The following is a 23,839-nucleotide window of genomic DNA, read 5'->3' on the forward strand; positions in this document are numbered from 1 at the left end:
CTACAGTAACTTAGCTTCTTGCATTAAAAGAAGATCTTTCCAAGGCAGTTTGTGGTGTCTTCCAGATTTTAATTAGCTAGAACTGATGGTCCCTGGTTTAAAAGACTGTCACAGCCTGGGGGCAGGCATAGGAGCTCTCCTAGAGTACATCCACCTACCCATCCATTCTGATCCTCAAGGACTTCCCCAGAAAGGCGCTTTCCAGACCAGCTGCCTAGAACAATTTCTGATCCGAACAACGCTCTATCGATTGCACCTGAAAGAAGACACTGATGGGAACAACAGCAACAGTTGTGTCCCCAGAGGCAGGGGCACTCGCACAGAACTGTTAGGCAGCCTAACAAGTGTCATTAATTACCAACCTGGTTTTCTGTGAGTAAACAGCATGACACAAACACCTCTGTGGACTCATTCCTCCTACGAATTACTCAGCTAAGGAGTTCAAATGCTTATTAGAGCATCATTTGAAAGCCTTTAATGACAACAACTCTGAACGTTTACTGTCATTAGAGATGACTGCAGCTGTAAAGCAGAAGCTTCCCGAGCTTCTAAGCAAAATCTGTCTGCCTTCATAATTTATAAACGGGCATGGAAAGCGTCAAACAAGCACTTGCTGATATCTGAAGAATTACCTTGTTGTTGTCACACACAATGAAATCCTTCCCATTTCTGAACCCAACACACAGCTGCTCTGCTAGAACAGGGACTGGCTTATGCGCATGCAAGGGACGGCAGCGCCTCACCTCTCCAACGAAAGCCTATTCCGTAACTCCCATTTCACAAGGAATTCTACCCAGACAGAGCACACATGAAACCTGTGGGACATAGGAGCCACGGGCATAAGCCTTGGTCCTCATATCAGATGAAACCTTAATGGAATAAGCACATCAAATCCATCAGAAGCAATTGCAGCACACTGCCCCTCAGGATCACAGGGCACCTGAAAGTCATCAAGTTCACAACCAAGGTTTTTCTTTCCTTCTCCACTCCCTCCAATCCCCCTTTTTTAAGCCTAACTAAAAGTTTCCAGCTGTTTACCTGGAGTTTGGAGGCAGCTGAAAACCAAGTCAGATTTGCACTGGTGTTTTTGTGTGATTAGCTGTGTGTCTGTCACAGTCGAGCTGCTGGTTCATACTGATGCATTAATTCAGCTCACATGGAACTAATGATTTCCTGGTAAAAGCTGTGCCTTGGCTCCCTGTACATCCCTGCGTCTTGGAAATGATCTCCATGAAGAGCAAGCCCCTCAGGATGACACGAGAACCAATCCACACTGGGGTTCACAGCCCCTTGTTCCAGCCAGGGCTGCCCTGAGGAAACTCTGATGCTGCCTCCCAAGCAGAGCTGGTCCCAGCCTCTCAGCTCACGCTCCGAGAGCCTGGGGAAGCAGCCGCTGCTTGAGCTGCCGGCCCTAGCAAAAGGCAAAACAGTTTCATTTCTCCCTTTCCTCCAGGTTTAGAGACAAGCAATAGATATTTCACTTCATGGGTAACCAGAGCTGGAGCTGCTCCCCTCAGCAGAAACGCCTGCTTGCACACTGCAACATTAGAACAAACCTGTCAAATACATGAACAATAAAACACTCGGCAGCAGATTCAATACTTGTTTAAAGGCACTCAACAACATCCACTAGTTAATTGCTGAAAAATATTTAGCACATCTATTAATTACTGTGGAATCCTGTTCCACTCAGCTAATCCCCTCTAATTCATTTCCTACATGTATTTCATAAGTCTATGTAATACCATCCACGCAGACTCACGGACTCCCCATAAATGCCATCATGCCTCTGCTCTAACAAAGCTCTTGCCCATCTTCTCTTATTTTTCATGCTCAGAAGTTACTTCTCTGATCTCAAGTCACATGTCTGTGGTGCAAGGCCACAGACGCCAGTGTTCAGCAGACAGCTCTAAGAAAGGCAATATCATTCACACCGATGGCAAGCTGAACCAGATAAATGTCAAACTATTACTGCTACTACTGGTGGTATTAAATACTCACCAGTTCAGTTCAATAATTCAGTTACCACACATACAGGCAATCACACAGTGCCAAAGCCACCAAAACCCTCCCGAGCCCTGTTTCTTTCCCTCCCACCCCCAAATCACATCTGTAAACAAAGCTTCCCGAGCTCCACTAGAATAAATGCTGATTTTCAGTGCTGAAAGTTACAGAGACTACATGAGCGCTGTTCTTTCTTGGACAGACACAAATATTAAGGCCAGCAGGAAAAGCATCTGTACACCCTCGTGCTAACACAGCCACACACACCAACCCCACAAACGGTCTGCGTGGTTAACTCGGAGCCCTTACAAACACAAGGACATAATCTGTGGGGGGAAAAGGCAACAAGCACTGGTCAAAACTTTATGATCCCCTTCACTCTTCAGAGTCTTCTCACCTCTATGCAATTAACAGAAAGATTTCTGTGTTCCTGGGTAAAGAATCCATACAATAAACTCATGATGCTTCATTATTAAAACCACTTTATAAGCAAAGGCAGAACCAGTAAGGACGTGCTTGTATTTTGCACCAACTAAAACAACATAAACAGAGTTCAAATTAAACTATCAATATTAAGCTTATAAAGGCAAATGAGTCTGGGCCATTTAAATAGTTCTTAGTGAAAAACAATGACAGGTGCTTGTCTGTATTTCGGTGACACCAGAAAACGTCACTGCTCTAGCCAAGTTGCCACGGCACCAGCAGCCGACCTGGCCAAGAGAGCAATAATCAACAAGATAACCACACCCCAGGAGTCTCCGCAGGGACCCAGCTCTGACAGCCACGGCTTCCACCGGCTTCAGCCACACGCAGCCAAAGGTCAGTGCGAACCTCCCAGCCCACACATGCCCACAAAGAGCGCTCCAGACGTGATTCTGATTTCTCCCTTGAAGCAGAAGGCAGCTGAGGTGTTTATCCTACCCAGCACTGTGCGGATTACTTGGCATTCCACTCAGCATTTGGAGCTGTGGGCCCAACACAGGCACAAAGGGCATGCCGATAATCACTCCGACAAGGTAAAATGAATCCATTAATGTAGATGAAGCAAGGATGAAGGGGCAGAAAATTGGTTTGATGTCTTGCTTTCTTTTATAGCAAAACAAACGCCCTATTAAAAATCCACTGCTCAGCCATGCCCAGCCGCCACGCCTGAGCTGTTTATGCATCTGCAGGCCCCAAAGAAAACAGAACACTATTAACTGAGTTATTGGAAGCCATGAGGGTATAAACACAGAAAACACACAACATATTTTCAGTACAAGCACATCTGTTCAGATTCAGTTTCCACTAAAAGCAGAGAACAGTTTCTGGGTGGGAAACCACCAATCCCCACTGGAAACGCATCAGTTGTTCTACACAGGGAAGTGCGGCAGGCAGGCGCTTCGATCTGGGCACAGATTGGTTTCCACAGAACCAGGCTAAAGACCTTCCGAGACTCTAAGGTCTGGAAAGGGATGGCCATTACACTGTCAAGATTGACACTACCTGTGGTAAAGCTCAGTCACAGCGGGTGCATGCTTTGAAGCATGTGAAAAGAGTGAGAAACAGCTCAAATAATTCAATATTAAGACAGCAACAACGGAAACGAAAGAGCCCAGAGAAGAAGTGCACCATGCAAACAACTGAGAGCTCAGGGGAACCCCTGAATGCCTCTCCTCCCCTGACAGCCTCCCCCCTCACCTCCCTGGCCCCTGACAGACCTCAACTCCCCTGACAGACAGCCCCCAACTAGACCCCTCATAGATTCCAGCCCCCTGAGAGCCTCCCCAGCCCCATGACAACGCCCCCACCTTGCCTCCCCAATCCCCTGACAGACCCCGGTCCCCCTGACAGGCCCCTCCAGCGCTTCCCCATCCCCACCATCCCCATCTCAGAGACCTTCGTTGCTTTCCACTCTGGCAGCGACGCCCATGACCCCCCCCCCAGAAAGAGGCGAGTTCCCAGCGGGGAGCGCTCTCCCGGGACCCACGGACACCGGCAGGAGCCAAGAACCAGGATCTCCCTGGGGCTTCAAGCACCGACAGCTCCATTCCCTCGTCCTCCCCGGTGCGAGCTGACAGGCGCCGCTCCCCCGCAGGAGGCGACGCTCGGGGAGCCCCGCGGTGCCCGGTGCTGCCGCCCGCCCCCCGCCGCCACGCACCTGCCGACCGTCTGGTTGGCCAACTGCTTCATCCGGTTGAACTGCTTCTTCATGGCGGCGGCCGTACCCCCGGTCCCCGCCGGGTCCCCCCTACTCCGCCGCCCCGGCCCGCGCTGCCACCACCGCCACCGCCTCCCCGCGCGCCACCCCGCCCACACCGGAACCCGCCGCCACTTCCGGCCCCGCCCACGCCGGAACCAGCCGCCACTTCCGGCCCCGCCTGGTAAGGAACATCCGGGGCTCCATCCTCCTTGTCTCTCCCAGGGACCCGGATGGACTCGCCTTCTCGCTGCTCGCCGCTCCCGGTCCGAGCGGCCCTCAGGACTACAACTCCCAGCATCCCTTGCGGCGCGGGAGGTGCAATTTCCTGGGCGGGGCCTCTCAGTGTGCTCGCTCCTGATTGGCCCCCGCTCCCGCGGCGCCCAATCAGGAGCCAGAGGGGGCGTGGCCAACAGCCCCGCGCGCTCCCGCCATGGCGGCCGCCGCCCGCGACCCGCTCCCCGCCGCCGGCCTGGACGAGGCGGACGAGGCGGTGCGGGGCACGTGCGAGGACGCGTCCGTCTGCAAGAGGTGGTGGGAGAGAGCGGGGCCCTCTGGTGTCCCCGGGATGAGAAGCGGGGAACCGGTTACAGAGACGAGGGGAGCGAGGCCTGAGCCGGGGCGGGGAGCAAAGAGCGGGGCCCACAGGGCCCCCAGGCATGAGGCAACGTTGTTTCCTAGACTCCTTATAACTCCTTAATTGAAATAACTTCTTAATTGAAATAATTCTGTGTGCTTAGCGGGGTTTTAACCCTTCTCTGCACGCAGGTAAGAGCGAGGGAATGGCCTCAAGCTCTGCCAGGGGAGATTTAGGCTGGACATTAGGAAAAAATTCTTCACAGAAAGGGTCATTGGGCACTGGCAGAGGCTGCCCAGGGAGGTGGTTGATTCACCTTCCCTGGAGGGGTTTAAGGCACGGGTGGACGAGGTGCTAAGGGGCATGGATTAGTGTTTGATAGGAATAGTTGGACTTGATGATCCAATGGGTCTCTTCCAACCTGGTTATTCTATGATTCTATGACTCTTTCAGTCTCTGAGCATTCCAGAGCCGATCTTAGTGGCCTTGTTTCATAATTCCATTTTTTCCCCTCCCCTGGACAGGTTTGCGGTCAGCATCGGCTACTGGAAGGACCCGTACATCCAGTATTTTGTGCGGCAGGCCAAGGAGAGGAAAGCACCTGAAATCAATCGAGGCAAGTTGGCAAGGGACTGTGAGTGAAGACTGCAAACTTCACTGATCGTGAAGAGCACGTGGCAGAGCCTCTGTATGCTGGGTACTATAGGCTGTAGGGAATATGTGAAAGAATGAGACAAGTTTTCCTCACCGTAATAATTCTATACCACATATGATCTTTTCACTTTTATTCTTATCCTTTTGCATTTGGAATGGGGCACCTCAGTGTGCAGAAATCTCTACAAAGCAATCAGAAAATTTGACTCGCGACGGTGGGGTGTGTCAGCTCTGGGCTCTGCAAAAGCACATGCCAGCTAGCATTATTCTGCTTAGGTTGAGGTGGAACTTGACTAGAAGTTCTGTTTACCCAAGGAATCCTGTTTTATTGGTGCATCAGGTTTTGTAAGTAATAAAAAAAAACCAACCCCAGCCCCTTTGGGTATTTTAGAGTGCAGTATTTTTCCTAAGGAACACCAGTTATTAAACGGACTACATAGAGATCTTAGCACTAAACATCAAGTATTGTATGAAAATAATAATTAAAACCAAGCTTTTTCCTGTTACCAGGCTATTATGCCCGTGTTCATGGAGTCAGTTACCTGATTAAAGCTTTTCTGAAGAAGACGGAATGCAACTGCCAAATTGTAAATCTTGGTGCTGGCATGGATACCCTGTTTTGGAGATTAAAGGTAATCAACTGGGCTGGAGGCAGATCTCTGTGGACATTCAAAGCGCTGTTCTTTCAGGGCTTGTGGGCACTGCTTTCTACAGGGCAGTGCAGAGGTGTGCAGTGAGGCTGCCCTGACTCGTTCTCCTCCATTCTCTGCTTGATTGTAAACGAACCTTTAAACCTTGGTGTTAAACCTCAGTGAGCAGCAGGGGCTGCTGTTTTCAGGGCCTTCTACCAAAAATTGTGTGCCAGGAAGCTGACCTCTAGTGGCCTTTCAAGAATAGGGCTTGAACTCCACTTCTTTGCAGTCTTCAAGCCTTCAAGCCTTTTGTCCTATATTAAAATAGAAATAAGGTACCAGAGTACAGGACACTGTTTATGTGTTCCTGAATTATTTTTTTGAATGTCAGTTTTCTGTATGTAAGTGTGTCTGTACGCAGGTATGTAATTCACAAAAAATCAGATTATTCAGGTGTTATATGATGGTTTCACTCTGAGTGAACACATCTCTAAATCATCTTCTCATTAGCATTTACACTTGAAACTTTGGCTTCTGGTAGAAAGCCCAAGGAGGCCAAACCCAGTGCATGGTCGCAATTCACTGTATTTTAGTCAGTGGAAGGGGAAAATAATGTATTTCTTCTGAGCTGTGAAGCTTTTTTCTTCCCTGCGTTCCTATCACAGCTATGTCAGTACATGGTTTTATTAATTTCCCTGCAACAGCAATTGTAAAAGCTAATGTGGGGCCTGTAATTCTAATTCTTTCTTCTTAAGGAATGGGTGTGGTGTAATTAATGTAGAGAAGACAGGACCCGGTTAACCAAGCACCTCAGTGCTCTGACTGCTGATTTAATCTGCTGTTCAGAAACCCATGGGGCTGACAGCCAGAACCAGCAGTACGTATCCATCACAATAGGATTGCTGTGTAGGGAGAAACTTGGTACAGTTTCTCTATCAGCATGTCCAGTAGGGACAGTGTGAAATGAAGAGGTTTTCCTCTTGTTTGTGGTAGGGGAACGCTGCTGTGCTTGCAGTCTGACTGCGGGTTTGGGGACAGATTGTGGAATGTGGTCGCTTCCTGTGTGAACCTGTGCGAAACGGTGATGATTCCTTTCCTGGAAGAATGTCCTGGGGATGTGTGGTAAAGTCGTGGTGGTTTCCTGTTGCTGTGCTCTTCCAGACCCTGATGATGCATTGTTGGGATGTATCTTTCCATGATCTAGTGTCTAGGTTTGCTGCATTGCGTAAACTGTACAATCTTGGCGCTTGGGGAGTGTTTTGATGTCTCAGTCCCTTTGGGGGGAGTTTAAGTTGTGGGACTTTAAGTCTTGCTGCTGTTGCATGTGCCTCTGTACGCTAAAACAAAACTGTATAGGGCTTAAGGTTAAATCTTCTTGTCACATGCGTGTGAAACTTGTATGTCCCTAATGCTAGAGTCTGACTCCCATTTTCAGGATGAAAATCTTCTCCCTAGAAAATATTTTGAAGTGGATTTTCCAATGATAATTGCAAGAAAAATACATAATATCAAGTAAGTACAACGCTTGTGTTTAGCTATGCGAGACTGATGTAATTCAGCAGAGTGTCATGAATTGCAAGCTATGATTATTTAATCTCTCTTCTGAGAAACTCTTCATGTTCCAGGGTTTAGAACAGAGGTTTCATTATGCAGGCAAATCATCCACGTGGCTGTGCAGCCACTATTTCAATCAAAGAAGTTGATACATGGAAGCTTTAGGGGGGAAAGCAGAGTTTATTCTTAATTCTGTAAGATATAATGGGCAGTGGAAGCCTCACAATGGTTAAAGGCAACTAAGTTGTCTTCTCTTACTGTTGAAGACAGTCGTAACTCCCCAGGCTCGCCTGTGCAGTTGGAGAGGTGGGATCGCTGGTACCCTACGTGAATATTCTGTTTGAATGTATAAATTAAGGCTTATGGAGGAGACTTGAAGAACGTGTCTTGATGTCTCCTAAAGACTACCTCAAAATTTAAAAGTCTTTGGGCATAAAACTCAACTGCAGCCGATTACTGAGTCTAATTGCAAACAGTTTTGTTTCCAGTAGGGGGCAGAGATATTCTCTGCTCTGTTTTTGATACATGCACTTAGAGATGTACATTAAAAAAAAAGGTAAAATTGTAAGCACACTGTTGAACAAGCTTGACTGCTCAGAGATGCTTCTTCCTTCTTCCCACAGATCAAAACCTCCCCTGTCAAAACCAATTATGGAATCCCATTCAGGGGACTCTCTTCTAATAGGTGAGTCATGGTTAAAATAACCCAGCAATGTACTGCAGCGCTTCTAAAACTTTCCTGATCATTTTGTTCTGCTATGTGGGCAGGCTTTTAGTGTTTGAAATGCTGTTTGGACAGAGAACTGCGAGGGAAAAGAGACTTCTTTCTTCTTTTGCAGACTCCTGCCCATTTGTTATCTGTCAGGGGAGAAATGTCTTCTCTTGAAGTGGTTTTGTTCTGCCAGAAAGTTGTTGGGTTCTTTCTTTTTCTTTCCTGCGGAGCTTAAGTTATGTTTTCTTTTCTGCCACAGAAAAGGCAAAATGCTACTGATAGCCATATTTACTGGATTAAAGTATCTATTAAGTGTTTTCCTTGATCTTTCTGTCTCATTAAAAGCACAAGTTGTTACATTTAGCGGAGTCTTCACAGAAGAAATGCAGCCTGCAAGGTCCACCCTAGTGAGCTAGAGCCATTTGTTGCCTTCTAACAGTAAGAGTATTATTATTTGATCCAGGTGCTGTCACACGGTTGTAGTGCCTTGGCTTGTCAGGTCTGTAATTCAAAAACCTCTTCACTTGTGGAAGAAAGCTTGCATTCTGTTGTAATGTTTCAGTGCCCCGGGAGCAGATGCTGCACTACAGTAGCTGCCTTGGACCCTTTAGGAGGAGCAGTAATTACCAGCATCTATGATACCAGTGAATTTGTGTAAGCGGATGTGACCCTAAAACTGAGCTAGAGGTGTTTCCTGATATGATTACTTGTATGGGGGCTTTTAATGGCACAATTCTAGCTGAGGCTCTGGAGGGCTGGTCAGAGCCCTCCAAAGAGCGAGGAGGGGAGGAGGTGTGATTGTGCTGCAGCGGCAAGGGATTGGTGCTTCACCCCACAGCTCTTTCAGCGCTGTAGCTCGGATCAGAACTGCCACGCACTGACTTGGTTGTGTCTATTGATGCATATTGTGCATGTTTTATTGCTTCATACTAGAGGGTGTTAACTTGCCAACCTTTCAGATGTCATTTGAATGGCAGAATTCTCCATTGCACTTTTGGATCTCAAAAGATGAAAGCCCAGTGCCCTGTCTCAGAGAAGGGCTTCTAAGTAGCCCTGTGTTTCAGCCCAGAGACCTTCTTACAACCCATCTCTTAGAGATGAGATACAGGGCATCAGCACTGCTGAAAATGCTTTAATACAAGGTTGATGAGAAGGGTTTGATAGTTCTTGTGTTACTAAACAATTGTTTGTACATCTAGTGCAGCAAACCAGCTGCGTCTTTGGGATGTAGCATTTTGTCCAGGTACGTGGAGGTGGTGGGAGGCTGTTGTGGAATCCTGGTTTGAACTGGCACTCAGTAACCACCGGTCAGTCTGAGTGAAACCCATGTCAGGGCTCTTAGTTAAGGACATATTAATGTAGCTGCTTCATGTGGAAGTGCCACCAGGAGATTGGAGGCAGAGTAGACAAATGAAACAGACCAAAAGAGATTTCTTACAAGTCTAAAGAAGCTCGACAATGCATTTGCTCAGCTACTGACAAGTATATACCCTCTCATTTTAAAACTGTCTTAGTACCTGAGAACTGGAGGGTGACAACTGTGACTTAAACAGGCTCCAGGAGAAATCCCGGGAACCGCAAGCCAGTAGGACTGATGTCTCTACTGAACAGACTGGTAGAAACTGACAAACAGACCTTAGTAGAACACAGGAATAATAGAATATGTTGAAAAAGAGTCAACATGGCTTTTGTAAAGATAAGCTGTGCCTCACAAACCTACTGGAGTCTATTGTTGTATTGGAAAAGGACATCACTTAATACAGTGCTTGGATTTAAAACATGCGTTTGGACAACTGTGCCAAAGAAATGGTGTGGTTGTTGTAGGGGGAAGGAACGGTTCTCATATGGATAGAGCTGGGGATGGAGGGTGGGCATATGTTGTTGATTTTCATTATGGAGGGAGATGGAGATCTGTGCTTCAGGATATGTTGTTGTTCAACACTAAGGATGATTGGGAAAATAGAGTGGTTAGTAAGTGGCAGCTTGTTGACAAGTCCAAACTCTTCAGAGTGGTAAAAGAACTGCAGAAGAATCTTGTGAAATTAGTGATGTGGTGATAAATTCAATGCAGATTAACATAAAGTGATGCACATGGTTGGAAAAAATAGTTAGTGCCTTGCATGTGAATGCTGGGCTGCTGGCTGATTATTGCTGCCTGTGTGTGAGATCTAGGACTTGTGGTAGATAGAGACGTGGAAATGTTGGCTCAGTAATGGTGCAGAAATCCAAATCAAATTTAAGGATTCCTTAGGAAATCAGGTAAAGAACAGTATAGATGCCTATATTAGTAGTAGGCGTTTGCCTTCTCTCTGTCCCTCGGTAGCTGCTGTTGGCATTGGTAAGAGGCAGAGTTCTGCACTGGGGGCCCTCTGGTCTGACCCAGTGATCAATGCATTCTTCTGGGGAAACCACCTCTTGTAGGGACTGGGAAGTCATCATGGAGCAGCTTTTCCAAGGTTACTGCTTTTAGTGGGTTTCGAGGTGTGGATATGGCCCAGGATTTTAGAACCTTGAGGACAGGAGGTTGTTCCATCCTGTCTTCCCTGTCCCCAGTTCAGTTCCATGCTGCTGTCTCGTGTGTACCAGGGACCGTTCAGATGCTCTGGGAGTTGGTGATAGTGATTGACATGACTTCTCTTACTGCTTTTTTTCGCACACTAAATATTTTCATTCCCCGGAGCTGGTGCTAATAGAGAGCTTCAGCAGCTTCAGGGAAACATCTGCTGTTTCTGAGCCCTTTGGACAAAGCAACAACAGCACGGCTTGCAATCCAGCCGTAGAAAGTTGTGGCCTCTGCCCTTGAATGCAGCCAGATGACACTCATCATTGAGCAGTCTTGTTGTTCCCTAGGGAATGTTAGATCTCCAGGGGAAGTCTGTGAATTTGTGCAGTAATTTGACATTGCCGAAACAGCACCAGGTTAGATTGCTCTCAGAGTTCAGTGGCACTATCCAACTTATGACATGGTTGCACATGCTGGGAAGGTGCTGCCCCACGTGCCGCCTCACACGTTCAGTTTGCGCTCAGTGAACTGTTACCTTGCGGTGCCACTTGGATACTTTCCAGCTCCGTCTGGTCCAGCTTTGGGAGCCCGTTGGTTTAACTTCCTTTTCCCTACATTTCCAAACTTCCTTGTGCACAGAGGTCAGGAGTGTTGCTCTCCTGGTGCCTTGTGTGCCTTGTGTAGGGGGTGATCTTGCGCTTGCCAGACAAACTCATTTTTGTTGTGTTTTGGCTCATACCCTGTCCTGATGTTGTAGCTGATGAACAGCCTGTATGAGAGCGATGCCGCATCCTGCCTTGGGAGCGCAGCATAGGCTGCATGGGCTGGCTGTGTGTAGAGCTGCCAAAGGTGCCTGAGGATGAAATCCTAATGAAATCAGTTTGAGTCAGTAGTATCTCTTGGAAAACTTCCAGGAAATCGTTTCGCTAATCTGAGAAGACGGTGAGAAAAGAAAACTGACTTCTTGTAGCATAGGAAACCCTGTGCTTCGTGTGTCTGCAGTTCTGTAATGCTGCTGCTTCAGGAGATGGGTTCAGCACAGGAGGGACGCGGATCTTTTGGAACGAGTCCAGAAAAGGCCACGGAGATGATCCAAAGGCTGGAACACCTTCTTTATGAGGACAGGCTGAGAGAGTTGGGGCTGTTCAGCCTGGGGAAGAGAAGACTCTGGGGAGACATTAGAGCAGCTTCCAGCACTGAAAGGGGCTCCAGGAAAGCTGGAGAGGGGCTCGTGATCAGGGAGTGCAGGGAGAGGATGGGGGCAATGGTTTTCAGCCGAAAGAGGGGAGATTGAGATGAGATCTTAGGAAGAAATGTTCTCCTGTTAGGGTGGGGAGGCCCTGGCCCAGGTTGCCCAGAGCAGTGGTGGCTGCCCCATCCCTGGAGGGGTTCAAGGCCAGGCTGGATGGGGCTTGGAGCCCCTGATCCAGTGGGAGGTGTCCCTGCCCATGGCAGGGGTGGGACTGGGTGGGCTTTTAAGGTCTCTTCCAGCTCAAACTGTTCTGGAATTAAGATAATGGGTGAATGCCTGTGGCAACTACAAAACAGAGAATTTCCTGGCTGGTGACACATTTCTGTGAAGGAAACTATTGCAGTGAGGTCAAAGGGCAACGGTGACTCCTGCTGTCATTCAGTTCCTGTAATGATGTCTACATTTGAATCACTTGTACTGTTACTTCTGTGCCAAGTGTCATGGAGAATACACACACGAGGGGTGTGATCAGAGTAAAGTGTTCTCCACTGCATTCTGCACGTGTAGCAGGAGCGTCTACCTGGGCTGAGGGAGTCCCTGCTGGGCTGATGGTGTGGGCAGGAGTGCTGGGGCTCATTTTCCATCTCCATCACTCTTCCCTCGCTTCTATTTCTCACGTGAAATCATAGAATTGTTTGGTTGTAAAAAACCTTTGGGATCTTTGTCGGACCTTACCTGTCCACTGCTAAACCACAGCCCTGAGCATGTCTGAATCTGTAATTTCTCAAACCATTCAGATAAGCGCAAGAGAGAAACTTTGTCGATAACCGAGTGTGCTGAGTGTGTGTGTCACAAAGAAAACCATGAGGTAGCTGTGTGCAGTAGAAAAGAACATCATGGCAAACAACTCTACTAAAAACCAACATGAAGAGTTGGCACCTGGATAGAAATTAGTGTTTGGAATACAGGATGTTGAATGGATGAAGCCACAATACGTTGCTGCCTGTGCTCTTTCCTGCTCCTCAGTGACCGAAGTGCTTGAATCAATGTGGTGTGAGCAAGAGGCATTTGCTTCCCCCTTGGGTGAAGTGTTTGTGCCATTTCTGTTATCACATCACTTGAAAGTCCTTGCAGTTTATTTCTGGTTACTATTAACAGACCAATACATCCAAGTCAGCGCAGCTGTACAAGGAGCTTGCGTTGATTCCTGCTAATTGGGGTGGCTGATGCTCACTGTGCTCTATCTTCGGACAGCAAACTCATCGCTGCGGAAACACTTCACAGTGTGCAGTGGGGTTTTCATGTGGCTTTTTTGATGCCATTATCATGGCCTTGATATAATAACTTAAATAGAAGGGTGTGGGAAGTAGTAAAGCTATTACTGAACATGCACATGGAAGAAGCCTTGACTCAAAATGTTGAATCATTTGCAACACAACTTTTTTTTCACCCCTTCTGTCTGTTTCTTTTTTTTTTTTTTTTCTCCTTTGTAGCTCTGTATGAGCTGCTCTGGGTTCTGGATCCTTTCAGATTTCCTGCTAGATAGACAGCCCTTATCACTTGCCAGTGCCATTGCCAGTCAGTCACTTGGAAATGAAGTGGAGGTACAGCTTCCAGAATGTCGGGAGCACTGCTTAGTTTAATAAATTGCCTTTTTTATTCCGCTTGCCATTTTTTTTCTCCTCTTCTGAAACGGAAAACCCCTTCCATCCTGTCTACTCAGTCACTTGGTTTCTCCTTCTCTCTCTTCTGAGCTCCTGATGTCTGTTCCCATATTACCCTTTGGGAGCTGTTTTTGTCCACAGCAGGATGCAAACAGAGCTGGGCCAGAGCTTGCTTCTGCAGGCAGGTATTGACACACGGCCGCTCTCAACTCTCACTCAGAGCTTTTCACTGTTTAGCTCATTTTACTGCTTGTTCTGTTGCACTCGTATGGCAAGAGGGGGAAGTTATCTGCTGTTGTGTCCTCGTGACTTCACTCCAGTAACGCTCAAGAGTGACAGAGTGCTCTGGTGTGTTCCTACAGGACTCCATGTCCCCAAAGTGGGTTTGATGCTGGACTTGAGAAATGCTTTCTGTGGGGTCTGGGCTCAGCTGGTTAGATGAATTGCAGCTGGGTGTCAGGATTATTGTTAAGAAGATATTCGTGTGACTACTGGCTTACTTACAGCTTTGCTAGTGCAGCAAAGGGTCTTTGACTTCAGCGTTAGTTCCTGCTTCATGTTGGAAAGCTTTTGCAGGAGCTTGCAGCCTGCTGGCTCCCAGGGTGAATAGTTGTTTCTCAGGATACCTTTTCTGATTTGACTTCACGCTTAAATGCTGCCACTAGATCATATGGAAAGGCTGAAGGCTAACTTCTTTTGACCTCCAGATCTGTCTGATGCACTCATATACCCTAAAGCTATAGATATTGTTAATTTATATAGCTAGATCTATTGTTAATATTTAGAACATTATTACTCTTAAACTAGTTTTTCAGAAATCAGTATTTTTTTTATGTACATGTGATGGGTCATCTAAAAAGACTCGACAAACAATGGAGAGAAACCTTGCCTTTAATCTTCACGTTTTTCCTTCTCTGTGCATCCCCTGAAGCCATGGTAACGGCTGGGATAACCTACCCGCATTAGAGTGGCTTGGTGCAGAGTCTGATGCTAGCGCATCACCACCTGCAAACCCCAGCAGTCAGTGTAAGGGAAAGTAATACTTAAAAAAAAGGAGGTAGCTGTTCATTGTTAGGTGCAACAGAACAAACTTTCATAGAATCCTTGAACAGAATGGTTTTGGTTGGAAAAGACCTTTAAGATCATTGAGTCCAACCATCGAGATCCAGCACTAAACCATGTCCCCGAGTACGACATCCATCTGTCTTTTAAACCACCCACCGCCAGGGATGGGGACTTAAGCACCCCCCTGGGCAGCCTCTTCCAATGCTGGACGCTGCTTGGACTTAAAATTCATGTTTCCACGTGGTTGGGGTTTTTTTTTCTTTTAATTTATAGTTTTAGGATCCCTCTGATTTGTAACCATCAATCTCTCAAAATGTTAAACCTGCAGATTCTCACAGCCTGGACTCCAGTCGATATTCCATTGTAGGAGCAGACCTGCGATTCTCGTCAGATCTGGAGGAAAAGCTAAAGAAACATAACCTGGATATACAGTAAGATATAATTTTTTATTATTATTTCTTTGACAAGGGCCTGTGGATGCGTACCGACTAGAGTAAAGTCGGACTCGGTCATACGGAATCTGCATCCAGGGCTCCTTATGCTATCGCCATGGTTACCTGAGCCCTTCAAGCAGAAGGAAGTGTTCAGACACCTCGTGCAGCCTTGCTGAGCCAAGCGGGCTGGCATTGCCACAGCAGCTTAGTAGTTCCAAGTCTGAAGCAAGGTTGTTCCTTGCGTAGTCTGTTCAGCAAACTGCGTTTTCCCCCTTCCTGGGAAGATCAAAATTACAGAATTCTTTGCTGCTTGCTCTTAAAACACTCTGGGGAGTAAAGCTGGGTCTTTTGCAAACATGTTTCTGGTGGATGATCCTTCCACACATGCTAAAGCTCTTGTTGCAGGGCAGGCAGCTGCAATTCCTTCTCTTCCCACCCTATCCCTTCCCCTGGAGAGGATGAGTTCCTGCAGCCATTTTCTGCCTCAGAGCTCCTACCAGTTTCATGAATTTGATTCTGGTAGAGATCTCCAAAAGAATTACCCCTTGCTTGAATTTGGTTGAAATTTAGTTACTAGAATCATATGTTATTCAAGGGGAATCTCTAGACTAGAGATATATCAAAATCTCATGAGCTGCCTTCCTTAAGGGTTGGTTCAGTTGCTTTTCACTTTAATGCTGCCTGATGGGCAGCACCTGGCTCTGGATCAGTGCATGTCCTCCCATCCTGTGATGGCTATACAAGTCTGGGAGCTTGGTCAGTGAAGTGAAGGATAATTTTGTTGATTTTACTTTATTTCAGGGTTTTACCTTTGCAATTATTTTCTCTTGCCTCTCCTTACCCTCCCCCCCACATTGTTCCCTACATGAAGCAATTGCCATGGAGTCCTTGAGAACTTAATTCTGGGAGCCGATATCTGGGGTTTTTCTTGTTCAGTGTTAGGCTTCTGGAGGGGGCAGGAGTTAAGTTTTTGGAGTGGATGATGGACATACCTTTCAAATATAGGATGTATAAATAGCGGCTATCTGGCTGGGTGGGAGAGAGCAGATGGGTAAGCAGAATGCATCACATTGCCATTTAAATCTTTACACTTCCATCTTCTGAAATCTTGCCTTGCTTGCCTACGTTGCTGCTCCCAGTGGAATTTCTCCTGCTTCAGTGACTTTTCTTTTTCCTGTTCATTCTAGCAATTAAAAGAAAACTCCATCGTTCTAAGGAAAGTTACTTGTGTCGATGTCTATTTTTGGGTTTTTTTGTGGATGGAGGGGGAAGAGCCAATGTGCAAGCTATAGATTGCTTTTTCTTTGATAATATGTACAGCTTATTTTACAGATATTGAACAAATTTGCCTAATTAAAATTCTTCTTAGAACTTTTTTTTTTAAAAAGATAAAACATTTTTTTCCAATTTGTATTTTGTTCCTATTTTTACTGATCTCTAAAGGAGTGCAGATGGTGTATATAGGGTACAATTCTTCTGCAAAATGAGCTTTAATACGCACTGCAGTTCATGCTATTGCAGTTTAGAGAAGACTCACAGAGTGCAGATTCTCCTACGGCTGCCTTCGGGGAGATTTGTTTCCCAATATCTCTGTCCTGTAACTGTGGGAGTCTCCTGTCGGCTGCCAGAAAACCACGTTCCAGTCAGCTTGAACTGATTTAATTCAGTCCTCAATGTCCACTTCATAAAAAGGGCAGCTCTTCTAGAATGTTTGGGGACATGAAATGATTGCTTGCTAGTAATTCTTTAGATTTTTCTTGTTCTTTATTAGAAATGGTGCTCTTGTGTTTGTTTCAAAGCTTGCCAACGCTTCTGGTAGCGGAATGTGTCCTGGTTTACATGACCCCGCAGCAATCTGCGAACCTGTTGAAGTGGGCAGCAAGCACTTTTCCAGTGGCGATGTTTATAAACTATGAGCAGGTAAAACAAAATCGGCATTTTTTAGACCTGCATTATAGTCATAAAAATCACTCCCAAAAGTGCAAATACTGCTTGTAAAATAAGAGTGGGCCCCGTCCTTGTGCACAGACAGCAGTTTCTGTAATGTGTCTTATTTTGTAACTGTTACCTCGTTGTAAAGAACCCAGAACTGTTCTGAAAGACTATTGCTGGGCTGTACTGAACCAGAACTGAGGCTTAATCCACACATGGAGAAAACCATAGAATATTGGTTTAGAGAGAGGAAAAATAAACTATGCCGTGTTGGATGTGTGTGTATGACATTGCATAATGACCTCCTGGTGTTCTTTGACAAAGTGGAGCAAATATCACATCAGCATGAACTTAGCTTCTCTGTATGGAAGCAAAATGCTGCCTCGGGGGAACAGGGTGGCAGCAGGAATTAGTGACAGGATCTGTCAAGCTGTAAAGCTTTGTTAGGGAGCTGAACTGAGCTGCTGTCAAGTGAGGCAGAGCCAGTTTTCGGTGCCCAGTGCAGAGTCTCTGTGCCTGCAGAGGCAGCAGCATTGTCATCATTAAACTGGCACCTGATGTGTAAACGTGAGGTAGCTGAGGAGGTTGTGGCAGGGGGAGATGAGGCCTGGGATAAGGACATGTGAAAATTTATGTTCTCCTGTACATTTTTGTGACATAGACAATTCAAGAGTTTAACCAAGTTACTGCTTTTCACTGCGATTACATTCTTTTCGGAAGGGGGAACACTTTTGTCTCCTTCTCTACCTGAGGTGAATATGACGGACCGGTTTGGACAGGTCATGATTGAGAACTTGCAGAGGCGACAGTGTAACCTGGCTGGAGTGGAAGTCTGCAGATCCTTGGACGCTCAGGTAAAGGGATGCAGAGCTCTGGGTCTGCTTGATATTAAACTTAATTAATTTGTCTGGTAGTTCTGCCCCTGTGTGCTCTGTGAGGCTCAGAGTAGTGAGCAGAGCAGGAGTGGAGTGGGCAGGAGCTGCCTGCTGAAACCCTTTGTTGTCCACATTATGGTGGTTCCCTGTTCCCAATGCTGTGGTTGCTCGATATCACATAGTTTCAGCAGTCATACAAAGCACAGCTCCATCTCCGCTGTCCTCTCTGTGCAGAGGTTAGCAGCAGATGCTTAGAAAAGAGTGTAAGAGTTCTTTAAAGCACAGGTCAAGCAGATGGCCTGCAAAGTCCTTAGGGTGAAAAACTGTTCTCTGGTGTTGTTCCTTGAATCTTCTGAAAACTGTGCTGCCTGTTTGTTTTACAGAGGGAACGATTGCTTTTAAATGGCTGGGAAACTGCACGTGCCATTGATATGATGAAAGTGTACAGCTTTTTGCCACAGGCCGATGTCAAAAGGTATTACTGATAGCTTGCTTGCGGCCATAAGTCACCTTCAGATGCCACTTCCAAGGTAGTTCACGTCCATATGTAGTGAAGGATTCCCCAGTATGACAGCGAGGAGGCTGTGTGCAGATGCTAGCTAGGCAGACAGCCTGATCAGTCTGAAGCGTTGCAGAGCCTTCAGGGTAACGCCTGGAGCAACATTCATGGGTCAGTGCTGCCAGAAGCAGACTAGCAGCGGTGATGATTTATTTGGGTGCAATATAAAGCATCTCATGACAGAAATTTGCAGACAGGAAGTGCTGCAGAAATGCTGTGTTGAGTTTTCACAGTACTTGAGATGTTTCTTGTGAACATCCAGCCTTTACAACACTAGAGGGGTGGAGCAGAGGCTTAAACATCTCCCACTGGATCAGGTGCTCCAAGCCCCATCCAACCTGGCCTTGAACACCTCCAGGGATGGGGCAGCCACCACTGCTCCGGGCAACCTGGGCCAGGGCCTCCCCACCCTCCTTGTTTGCTCCAGTCTTGTGGGCCGAGGTAAGATTACTTATACATTTGCATTTTAATACAAGTGGGTGGGAAATGGCCAGTCATGTTTTTCCCTCTCTTTGTCCTTGGCAGCTTATTTAGATAGTGAACCAAGGCAAGGCAGTAAGTTGGTGCTGTGACCTATTGTACTGTGCTAGCAAAGAGGGAGAGAGGGGAAAGGTGTGCCCAGCAGCGTGGCCTGACTCTCCAACGGGTGAGTGCATCTTACATTCCCATCACAGGCATGAGCCTGGTGCCTGGGTCTGTAGACAGAGCTCGCTAAAGAGAGAATCTAATGAAAGGCTGTGATACCAGTCAGTGATCTGCATGGATTTTGTTACATTTTATGCATTAAAGGAAAGCTGAAGAGGGGGAAACTGTTTTTAATGAGTAACTTACTAGGTATGCAATATGAAGTGTGAATTGCTGTGAGTCATTAACTATAGTTTCAATTAGCCAAACAAGTTACCTTGGTCAGAACAAGTATTCGCATATAGGAATTTCTCAAACCATGGAAGTGAACAGGTGAGCCTGTAACTTGCAGGGTGTTTAAATAGGAACAGTGACTGTGTGACTGTACCATATGGTGCCTGGGGAGAAATATAGCTGGGACTTATTTTGCAGCATTTTTGACTGCCTTAGGTCTGTTCAGCTCCTTCCACTTGTTCCAAATGCCAAGAAACAGGTTACATAAACTCTGTCCTTCAGTATTAGTGAGGCAAATAATGCTTTCTATTTGTAAAACTCTTTAGAAAAGTGTTCTCCTGCAGCACTTGTGCATCTGTGAGTTTATTTAGGAACTTTGGCCCCTCAACCTCTTGTGATCCTCAGCAGCAGCCCTTCCAAATATTTAGCATGGGAAATAAGCACTCTGATATTCAAGAAATCTACGGTGAGAGAGAGGAGTGCCAGGTTAAACATTTTAAAGCAAGAACAGTTTGGGAGAAGTTCTCCCATTTGGCTGATAGATGTTCAAAAATCTTACTTTTAAGAGTCCTAGGTAGGAGCCATTTTAGGAAAACAAATCCTTAGCTCTTATATGTACCATTTGGTTTGTGCTTCATCATAAGCCCATGTGGGAGAGCTGTTAGAAGCTGCACCATCAGTCTTCTGAGACATAATATGGACTCGTTGTGATTGTCTGGAGAAGATACCATCTTCAGCTGTTTCCTGTAATACTTCGATAAAGATAAATCTCCTTCCCTTAGGCTGTTGTGTCTACCTAAATCCCACAAGACCAGATACATGCAGTAAAAGGGGTTGGAAGAGAAATACTTCTGTTTGTGAGAAGTTACTTGAAATTCCAGGGGTGAGAAGTTGAAAACACCTTGTGGGTCAGTTATTTCCTACATGGGTAGCAAAGGCTGGGAGCAGTGGTGGCTGCGTTATGGGCAAAGACCTGTATTACGTTACTAGAAAAGTAACTGCCTTGTTGGCCACAACTTTCACTCTTGTGGAGTGAAGCAGAGCACGTTAAAAACTGAACTTAGACTCCAGCTTAAATCACAATTGCTGTTTTATTCCTACAGAATAGAAGGACTTGAATTCCTAGACGAGAAGGAACTGTTTGAACAACTAATGCAGCACTATTGCATCTGCTGGGCTTCCAAGGACAGCAGTAATCTGGGTAATGTACTCCACTGTCTAGGGGTGACCCTGCACACTGAAATCTGCGTGGAAAGGCTGAGGCTGTGTATCCCAACGTACAGCAGAAACTGCTGCTCTGTCATCATTGGGGCTGCAAACACCTCCCAGGTGGTGTCTCCTGAATGTTTCTCCCCAACCTTTTGAAGGTTTCTATAGGTATCTCAATTGCCCAACTGGAAGCCTGTCCAGTAGAAGGGAGTTAAAATTTTTATACAGAAAGATGCCGTATGGGTTACTTTAAATAACTGCCTGCTTTCTACTATCAGCGTTAATTGAAAGGTTTACAAATCCTATGCATGTAAAGCACCATATGGGCACACAGTATATGAAATCACAGTGTCCTGACAGCATAAAAATAAATTTGTGTTGCTTAGCCCTGTCGTCTTCTGCACTGTCCCCATTTACAGCCATCTGAGACTTCGGCTTTCCATGTTTTCCCCTCCCCTGAGGAGGGGAAAAATTACCTCCAAAGTTAACTCTATTACATGTTCCCTTTGTTCTTAAAATTCTGCCTCTCCTAAACTGGGATTTCTTTGAAACAGAGAGGCTTGATTTATGCTTTATGTAGCTTTACCTATGTTGCTGCTGCTTAAGAAATTACAAAACCAGAAGAGTTGTGATTTTGGTGAGGGATGGATGGATACCCACAGCCAGTACTTGTCCAGATTAGGACACTGTTTCTACTTCTGCCTGCAATTTCAGGGACTTCAGTCTTTCTAGAAAACTTCTCTGCCTGCCAGTTTATATATTTTTCCTCCCCTTCTCCATCTCTTCCCTTCCCTTACTCCAGCAAAGCAGTATCGAAGCACAAATTTTATTTGCTGTTCCTTAGCAAATGTGAATAGATAGAATCTCTGCTGAGGTTCTGCTTATCTCTCCACCTGACTGAATAATGAAGCATGTGATTCAGCTGGGAAAGCTGGATCTCCCATACCCCATTGTTGCTGCTGTGACAGGGGTGCCAGCTTTTGGTGGCTGCTGACTTAAGTCTTGTGTCTTCAACAGTCCTGAGCTACAGAAATGGATATTTTCTGTTGGATTTCTTACAGCTAAGAAGTGGTGACTACAATACAGAACTTATTTCCAGAGGAGCTATGGCCAAAAAGTTCGTTATTCGTAGCAGCCAGCATCCCAGGGATCTCCAGCTCCACTTTGCTGTAATTAGTGAAGTATTTAGAACAGTTTTGGGTACTTGAGGTTAAGTGATGCAGTATAGCTTAGAAATCCAAAAAGGCAAATCTCAAAGGAGATAATGTCTGACGCATGGATATGCCTTAATCTAAAGGAGCTTTGCTTTATCCAGAGTAAATTTACTGCCCTCATTAGCAGCACTTTCCCCAGCTTTCTCTTTTTTATTTCATGGGCACATCCTAAGTTTGTCAGCAGCCTCTGTGTTGTTCCTTCTACTGTGAATAACTTCAGTACTCCTTCAGATTGGCTTATTCCAATTAATTGCCGTATCACAATCAAAAAAGGTTAAAAGAGTAGAAATCAATGTGTTTCCTAATTTCCTTCCCTGCCACCAAATCCTTTTAAGTTTAAGCTGAAAGCATGCTTCTTCCTCTGTCCGACTGTCTGAGCGGTAGTGAAGTACAGATGATACAAGAATCAACGCTTGTTTCTCTCCCACTCTCCTTTCTTTTCAAACAGGCCTTGCAAACATCACCTTCTAATGTCTTTGCTGGAGGGCGGCTGTGGGCCCAGAAGCTGCAGCAGGGCCTTCTGCTTGAGAGAGGATCACAGAGAGAGGATCACAGAACCAGTGGGACTTTGCCTGTGCCAGCTTCAGTCAGCGCATCTGCAGGAGCGGCGCTGGCATGGGAAGTGACGCGTGCTGCTGATGTCGACTGTCCTGTTGGCATTGGGTGGTTTTAATGAACCTTTTCTACCTGCTGTGAGCAGTTATCAGGCAAGACTCACCTCCCATTCCCAGATATATAATGATGGACTTCCATAAGGTGTCAGTAATTCCTGTTTAAAAGCTTGCCTTCCCTAGTTTCAAATGGAAAGTGAAGTGTTCTTGGATCATATGATTTTCCTCTTTTGTCTTCTTGTGGATGTGTAAAATGTATTTGTGACAGGAAAGTGGAAAAAAGGCTGATGAGCTGTGTCATTGGATAACTCTGCACTGTGCACGGCAGATCATGAAGGTTCAATTTTGTTGATTTTCATTCTGTTCAGATTTTATGTTTATGAAGTGTTGCCACTTTGGCTTTCTCCAGGTGTTACGGTTTCTCCAAGGCTGTCACTGTCCTGGGTACGTTCTTGTAGGGGCAGGGTGAAAGACGAAGGGGAGCTGTGATTCTTGTTCAGTCAGGTACAAGAAACTGGATGATGTTAAAGTACTTCATTTAACTAGGAAGGGCTTGGCTGGCAGTTCAGCACCGGGATGGTAAAGGTAAGAAAGAAATTAATCAAAGTTTGTACTGCTTCTGGTGGTATCTTTACACCAGTTTCTCATTCTTCTTTGTTTCCTCTTAAAGGAAGCAAAACAAAATCCCAACAGTGATGAAAAACCTTGCACTACTGTTTGAATCTTGCAACCTTCCTATGAAAAAAAGTAATAAATGTTTAGTATTTATAATTTGCCTAGTGTCTTATTCCTTAGAAATTACTGATTTAACCCTGGTTTAGCAACTACATTTTCTTCTCTCACCAAATTCCTTACCAAGAGGATTGTTTCAAAGCAGTTGCAAGTGTTAGCAACCATTTTCATGCTGTCTGTGACTCTGCAATGTGAGAATACCTGGCTTTGGAAAGAGTTGACATGGGCTGGGACTGGAGATCATGGAATGGGTTGGGTTGGAAGGGACCTCAAAACCCATTCGGTTCCACCCTCTGCCATGGGCAGGGACACCTCCCTCTGGATCAGGGGCTCCAAACCCCATCGAATCTGGAGATGTAGGAAAGGAGATTATTGAGATAGCAAGGAAAGTAAACGGTTCTTGGAAGTGACAGTCGTAATTTCTGAGCCCAGGAAAGTGGCTGTTCCCTCACTGCCCTCCTTTCAGTCAGGGGTTGTAGTCATGGGTAGCTGTGGGCCACCTGCAGTTGTGTTCGTCCTCGGTCTTTGCAAAGTGTTTGCAAAACCCCTCTGCCCCAAAGGGAAGGGATGGGCTGTGCAGTTATAGAAGTAGCTTAGCACCTTTGCTTCCTGAATAATATCTTTGGTGTGCTCATGCCTGCGTGTTTGCAATGTCTGGACTTATCAGAGCCCCCCATGT

General features: G+C 46.1%; 2 protein-coding genes across 8 annotated transcripts in view; one reads left to right on the plus strand and one right to left on the minus strand.

Annotated features, from left to right (window-relative positions):
- The window catches only part of ARHGAP17 (Rho GTPase activating protein 17), a 61,231-nt gene extending 56,969 nt beyond the window's left edge, over positions 1-4,262 (minus strand). For all 6 annotated transcript variants that reach the window (XM_069869970.1, XM_069869975.1, XM_069869969.1 and 3 more), the window contains exon 1: positions 4,145-4,262. In XM_069869970.1, the coding sequence (XP_069726071.1) occupies positions 4,145-4,197 (53 nt within the window). In that variant the 5' untranslated portion in view covers positions 4,198-4,262. The remainder of the gene's footprint in view (positions 1-4,144) is intronic.
- A 326-nt stretch (positions 4,263-4,588) lies between these two features.
- Positions 4,589-23,199, plus strand: LCMT1 (leucine carboxyl methyltransferase 1). Of its 2 annotated transcripts, none has more exons than XM_069869826.1 (11): positions 4,589-4,714; positions 5,285-5,376; positions 5,925-6,046; positions 7,482-7,558; positions 8,224-8,285; positions 15,065-15,167; positions 16,970-17,090; positions 17,855-17,956; positions 18,361-18,452; positions 20,498-20,595; positions 22,266-23,199. In XM_069869826.1, the coding sequence occupies exons 1-11, from the start codon at positions 4,617-4,619 to the stop codon at positions 22,286-22,288; spliced, it is 990 nt and encodes a 329-aa protein (XP_069725927.1). In that variant the 5' UTR covers positions 4,589-4,616; the 3' UTR covers positions 22,289-23,199. The 2 variants fall into 2 exon arrangements, with proteins under 2 accessions (XP_069725927.1, XP_069725928.1); XM_069869827.1 differs by having other exon boundaries at positions 17,882-17,956.
- The last annotated feature ends 640 nt before the right edge of the window (positions 23,200-23,839 follow it).

This window comes from Phaenicophaeus curvirostris, chromosome 16, assembly GCF_032191515.1.
Source record: "Phaenicophaeus curvirostris isolate KB17595 chromosome 16, BPBGC_Pcur_1.0, whole genome shotgun sequence".
In the NCBI taxonomy this organism is placed as follows: domain Eukaryota; kingdom Metazoa; phylum Chordata; class Aves; order Cuculiformes; family Cuculidae; genus Phaenicophaeus; species Phaenicophaeus curvirostris.